This window comes from Hydra vulgaris, chromosome 12 (assembly GCF_038396675.1).
Source record: "Hydra vulgaris chromosome 12, alternate assembly HydraT2T_AEP".
NCBI classification, from domain to species: domain Eukaryota; kingdom Metazoa; phylum Cnidaria; class Hydrozoa; order Anthoathecata; family Hydridae; genus Hydra; species Hydra vulgaris.
In genome coordinates, this window is record NC_088931.1 from 48,140,893 (window position 1) to 48,147,952 (window position 7,060).

At 31.4% G+C, this 7,060-nt stretch overlaps 1 protein-coding gene across 1 annotated transcript; it reads right to left on the reverse strand.

The window, feature by feature from the left end:
- Positions 1–2,139: 2,139 nt before the first annotated feature.
- LOC136088161 (zinc finger MYM-type protein 1-like) lies at positions 2,140–4,005 on the reverse strand. The gene has a single exon (XM_065811838.1). It carries the CDS (start codon positions 4,003–4,005, stop codon positions 2,140–2,142), a length of 1,866 nt encoding a protein of 621 aa, XP_065667910.1.
- Positions 4,006–7,060: the final 3,055 nt, after the last annotated feature.

Below are 7,060 nucleotides of genomic sequence, written 5' to 3' on the forward strand. Positions count from 1 at the left end.
AAACATTTCTTATCAAAGTTTATTAACAACCCATCTGATTTTGTTGGTTTTTCTATACAACATCATGTTAGGAAGATGATTCTCTTGAAGTATCTTGGGAACGTGTGCAAGTGGTACAAATTAATCAATTAAAGGGTAGACAAACTACATACCTTGTTAAGTATGATAACGAACCTGATGGAGTATGGTCATCACCTTTATTAATTGATTTTGAAAAAGGTTATCTTATTTTCTGTAGCTAGGATTGTGAGGTAATTTTATTTCACATAAATTTATAAATATGTTATAGTATAAATTTATCTTATTTTTTTTATTATTATGTTATTTGTTTTTACTGCGTTTGAGTACAGTTGTTTTTATCTTTATAAGTGGTATGAATCATATATTTATATGTACCAATATTGTTTAATTTAAAGATATTTTTATATTATATATCAATAATTTTATCTATATGCTTAACTGCACATAAATATTAAAATTAAAAAAAAAACTTAAAATAACAAAAAAAAAGCTTATGCAAAATTACTTTTACTTTTACATAAACTGTCATAACCAGGGTTATTTTGTGAGGAAACAATAGAAAATAAACCTGATAAACAATATATTGGCTTAACCGAGGGGAATGGAAAAAACGTTGTGCCAACCTCAAACAATCGTTTAAACACAAAAACTATTCAAAAGAGACTATGCTGTCAAAATATATTTGGGATTTAAAAGAAAAAAATAAAATTTTTAATTTACAATGGTCTATTCTAAAATCTGCCCGTGCCTATAATAACATTTCCAAAAAATGTATGCTATGTTTGCAAGAAAAATTTGAAATAATTACTCATTTAAATCAGGAAAATTTATTAAATAAAAAATCTGAATTAATTTCTAAATGAAGGCACGAAAATAAATACCTCTTAAATAATTATAAAAACAAATGACCAAATTAAACTATCCCCATTCCAAATTAATAATTACTTTCTTTTCTAATTCCAATTTAATAATTACTTTCTGTAACTTCCCATTAAATAAAAAAATATAGTAATTAAAATTTTTTTATAATAATTTATAACTTCCTGTAAAATATTTTTTTCTATAAATTGAATTTTTTTTTGAGATTTAGTAACTCTTCCTGATGATCCAGCAATGGTGAAACTTCAAGTAGAAGAAAAAGTTAGTTTTTTTTTAGAAAAAGTATTTTTTACTAATTTATTATTGCTCTGTTCTTTAAGAACATTGAGCACTCTATTTGTAAAATACACTAACATAATTTACATATATATATATATATATATATATATATATATATATATATATATATATATATATATATATATATATATATATATATATATATATATATATATATATATATATATATATATATATATGTATATATATATATATATATATATATATATATATATATATATATATATATATATATATATATATATATATATATATATATATAGTGGCGGCGTTAGGGTAGGGCCTGGTTGGGCGATGGCCCAGGGCGCCAAATATAAAGGGGCGAAACTAATTGGTTATTTTACCCTTCGCCTTTTTTTTGAAAGGAGTTAAATTGAGCTAGGGGCGCCGTAGAAATCTCGCCCAGGGCGCTGGTAGTGCTAAAACCGGCACTGTATATATATATATATATATATATATATATATATATATATATATATATATATATATATATATATATATATATATATATATATATATTTATATATATATATATATATATATATATATATATATATATATACATATATATATATATATATATATATATAAATATATATATATATATATATATTATATATATATATATATATATATATATATATATATATATATATATATATATATATATATATATATATGTATATATATATATATATGTATATATATATATATATATATATATATGTATATATATATATATAAATATAAATATATAAATATATCTGCGTGTGTGAACTGTTAGAAAAGGGCCAGGGCCGTGCACAGGATTTGGGGGCCCCGAGCATCCTTCAGTTTAGGGGCCCACCCCCTTTACTCCAAAAAAAAAAAAGGCCTGCTTAAATTTTTTTATTATATTACTGGAATATAAGTATAATTAAATAGTCCAGCTGTTGTTTCTTACAATATTATTTTTCTTGTCTTTTGTTTAGCAAACTTTTCAATCACATCATGGAAATCAATATTTTTTGCTAATAGACACTCGATACTCAAAATGGCGAGGTCACTTGTTCGTTCTTGTCCCATAGTTGAGCGCAAAAAATTCTTGATGAGCTTCAATTTACTGAATGAATGCTCACTTGAAGCCACTGTCACTGGAATTGAAGCAAAAATACGCAATGCAATTACTATATTTCTAAAGAGTTCTCCAAGCTTCATTTCAGCAATTTTGTTTAATAAGTCAAATGGGGCAAGAGGTTCCTTTCCAAAATTTGCAGTATGAATTTGTTTTATGTGAAGCAATTCTTCAGTCAGTTCATTTTCGGTCACATCACAAGAATATTTTTGCGAAAAATGTGAGCAAGCACTCTTGATTTCTGCTTCAGTCAGTTTTTGATACTTCCACAAAAAAGAGAATATAGAAAGGATTTCTTGAATTGCTGTGAAACGTGCAGTAAGTCCACCAATTACAGAACCAAAAATGTGATAAAAAACCGTTCTCCGAAAAGTTGCCTCCTCTCCTGATTCTGCTTCTGTTAATTCCGTAATTTGTTCATCACCTTTAATTTGCTCCCCAAAAAAACTTTTTCGTTTCACTTTTCTGTGGATTGGAAATTCAGAGCTGATTTTTGCAACATCTGCAACTAACTTGGCTTCTTCTAAAATTGTAGGCCATTCCTCCCGAACAGATTTGAGTTGACTAATCAATGCTTCAATATTTTCCACCTCAATATCAATAGTTGCTTTTCTTGCCTGAATGACCTGGTTGCAGCGGTCAATCAATGTGAGAACTTTCAGCCAAATTCCAGACATGAGAACACATTTGAAGGAGCTCATATATTTTAGGGCACCTCTAATCTCAGTTTTTGCTTTAGGCGTGAGATTCAAGCTCTTAACTTCTTTCAAAGATTCAATGATTAGGCTCAAGTGATTATAGAAAGGAAGAATGCTGTCAAGTTTCTCAGTCCATCGTGTTCCTGATTGTCCATGCAAAGACACACCGTGAAGTCTCTTTTGCAATATTTCCCAGCGTTGCGGACTAGCAGAAAAGATCGTATATACGGTTTGAACAGTTCCAAAGAAAGTCTCAGCATCTGTACAGCTTGAGGCAGCATTCTGTCCACACAAATTCAATGAATGACAACCACAGTGTGAGAATACAGACAATGGGTTCTTCTTTTGTAGGATTGCTTGAACACCCTTATATTTTCCTGACATGTTGACTCCATTGTCATAGCCTTGGCCACGGCAGTCTTCAAAACAAATTTTTAATGTTTCCAAAGTTTCCAGAATTAATTCCGCAATATCAGATCCAGTCTTCTTGGCACAATCTGCAAAGATCAAAAACCGCTCTTCAATTAAAAATTTTCCAGGTTCTTTTTCATGTACATATCGAATGACAAACGAACTTTGTTCAGTATGGCTCACATCAGGAGTGGCATCAACCATAATTAAAAAATACTTTGCATACTTGCACTCTTCTATAATTTGCCTGCGAACTCCAGCTGCACAAAGGCCAATGAATTCATTTTGAGAACGATTTGACAAGTAATGCGCCTGAAGACGTTGACCCTTGTCCTGTGATTGTTTAACTTTTATCACATGTTCCTTAAGAATTGGGTCATAATGCGAAATCAGTTCCAGCAATCCTAAGAAATTTCCATTATGAGAATCTCCAATTAGGTCAGATTTTCCACGAATAGCCAATCCACGCTCACCAAGAAACAGAATCACATCCAAGATTCGTTCCAAGATTTTTCTCCAGGTGTCAGCTTCATTGAGAATTTGGCGATTCATCAAATGTTCAATTGACTGATCAGTTTTCATTCGAGCTTCCAATTCACGCCACTAAATGTAGCATTGTTTATGGATTTTCGAATGCTCATGTTCAGGAATTCGACTGATGAGATTCTTCCACTTCTTTTCATATCCCCATCCTCCAATCATTGCAAGGGATGAAGTCATGTGTGGAAGTTGATTTCTAGGTAAAAATAATCGGCATGGAAAACAAAACAATGCTGTCTTTGCTGGGCTAAATACAAGCCAATCCCGCGAGAAGGATTCCCCATTCGGCATTCTGCTTTTAAAAACTGACATTGGAAATATGTGATTTCCATTATCTTTTGGCATATCCAGTGGGAAAGGAATGTGACCAGCCATGATAAACTTTTCCAGCTGAGAAGGGGAGAAATTTTCTGTTTCAAATACACCAATGTCAAATGGCTGCAACAATGCTGGTCCATCACTGCTAGTGGTCCTTGTAGAAGTATTATCACTAACACTAATTTGACAGTCTTCAAAAGTGGCTAATTTCTCTATACTGCCAGCTCTATTACCAGAAACAGAAGATTGGACACTACCAGGGACGTGGTGGCCCAGTACGAGGGTACGAGGACTTGTATTGGGCCCTGATTCCGGCTCAGGAAACTGGGCCCCCAAAAAGAAACTGGGCCCCCAATCCTTAAAGAAAAAAAATTTATTTTAGTTCTATAAGTTTCTATCAGGGCATTTTTTACAACATTTTATTTAACTTGCTTTCACGTTCGTTTTTTTGTTTGGTGTCCGCGCAAAATAAACACTAGGTCAGCGGTAATAATAAAAAAAATACGCTAAACTTTAGTTAAGCCTAAATAAAAGAAATCGTTAAGAAAAGTAATTAAAACAAACAAAAGACGACAAACTTAGTTTAGCGTAAATAAATAAAATCGCTGTTGAATAATAATAACAAAAAACGTTGTTGACCTGAAATTAATAGATTTTGTACTGTAAAAAAGTAAGTAATGCTTTAATACTTTACTTATAAGTAGATAAAGTAAATAAGTAAAAAAAAATTCTTATCAACGTAGAAAAATAAAGTTGATCGATTTGCTTATCTTGCTCGAGAAAGAGAACGGAAATTTCAAGCTTGATCAAATGAATCAGCTGAACATTGAGCATCTCGGCTAAAAAAACGAAGAGAACGATATGTTAAGGCAAGGGCGACTGAAACAGAAGAAGGTAGAGGCAGACGTATTGCTAAACGAAAAGAATACCGATAACAAGCATTGTAGTGACGAACGATTAAACAATGTCTCCTTTTTATCTGATGAAATTAACCATCCCATCACTGAAAAAAGCGAAAATTGTTATTGAAAAGTTCAAAACAATAAATATATAAAATGCATGAATTCATTTGCTCTGCATTGATAAATATGGTTAATATATGTTTGATAAATATAATTGTGTGTTTAATGAATTTTTGTTATTACTTACCACTCCCTATTGGAATTTATAAAGAGTATTACTATTTATAAATTCCATGGACCGATAGTAGTTATAACTCAAACGAAAGAAACCAATGCCTTGAATTCTATCATAGGACATATTTTTAATTTTATATTTATTTGTGTTTCAGGTGAAATGAAGGAGAAAAAAAAGAAAGAGGCAACATGGAAATAAAAATCTGGTGCTGAAAAAAAGCTCAAAAACGACAACATGAATTGAAAGCAGCTGGTAATGATCCAAAACAATTAAAGTTAACGGCAGCTCTCGTGTCAGTGCAAGTGCCACAAATACAAAGAAAAGCTGGGACATCATATACAGCAACAGAGAATGTAGAATTAGTATCAACATCCATTGTGAATATCACAAGTAAACCTATTATTAAAACAGGGCAAATAACAGAGATTAGTGACTAACCATCTATACAAGACACAGACAATAATCAAGATGACATAACTGCAGCAGATAAAGGAGCAGAACTACAATATTCAGATACATTCAGAAACCGAAACCATGCTGAAACTGAGAGAGTAACTGTAGAAATGGGTAATTATGAAGTGCCTATAACTGCAGCGTCGGACCTAACTCTAGCAGAAAAAAATATTCAGAAGCAACCAGACAACGTTGTAAATGTCAATGAAAATGATCCAGCTAAATTCCTAGAACTGAAAAATGCAAAGATGATTGATAAAAAGCAATTTATTGTATTAGGGCCAAATCAACCAATAAACCATTCAAGGCTATCTAAGTATTACACTGAATCAGTTAAAGTTAATGACATTGAAGTTACGCAGAAAAGGTCATGGCTAACCTATTCTCTATCACTAGACAAAATTTTTTGCACTGTTTGTTTATGCTTTGGACCAAGAGAGGACATAAATTCTTTACGTGATGGGTTTGATAACTGGTCAAACTTAAGTCACATCATAACAAAGCATTGCACCCAGAAAAACCATGGAAATGCTGCAGAAGCTATGGCTCATACATTATCAGACTCCACAATTGATAAAATATTAAATATTGAAATCATGAGACATCTGAGCAAAAAACGTAAAGAAGCGGAGAAACTACATCAATACCTAATACGAGTAATTGATGCTATTCGGTATTTGATCGCAGAGAGTATTTCTTTACGTGGAAATGAGGAAGCCAACTTTTACAACAACTCTGAAAAAAGTGAAGTCTTTCAATATGGTGCAGGTAAATTTCTAAATTTGTTAAATTGACTCAGTCAGCATGATGAGGTACTGAATGAAAAACTTTCAGATATTCGCAGTACTCAAAAACAATCTGCTGGAAGGGGTGCTAGAATTACGTTTCTTTCTAATTATACACAAAACAAACTGATTCATACTATGACACAGATGTCAAGAAGGATATTTCAGAAGAGGTAAATAATTCAGTATTTTTTATACTATCAGCTGATGGCACCACTGATATTACACTCTGTGAGCAAACTTCTGTTGTATTACATTATGTTACGCTTGCTGCAGAAAAGGCCGTTGTAAAGGGACATCTGATTTCAATGGTTGAAACTTAAACAACTACTGGTGAAGTAATAAGTGAAAAAATCAAAGATGAACTCAAATCAAATAACGTAGATATTCAAAAGTGTGTGGGT

Bases quoted from the DNA above. Each gene is read 5' to 3' on its own strand.
- LOC136088161 (XM_065811838.1), bottom strand. From the start codon at position 4,005: ATGAAAACTGATCAGTCAATTGAACATTTGATGAATCGCCAAATTCTC.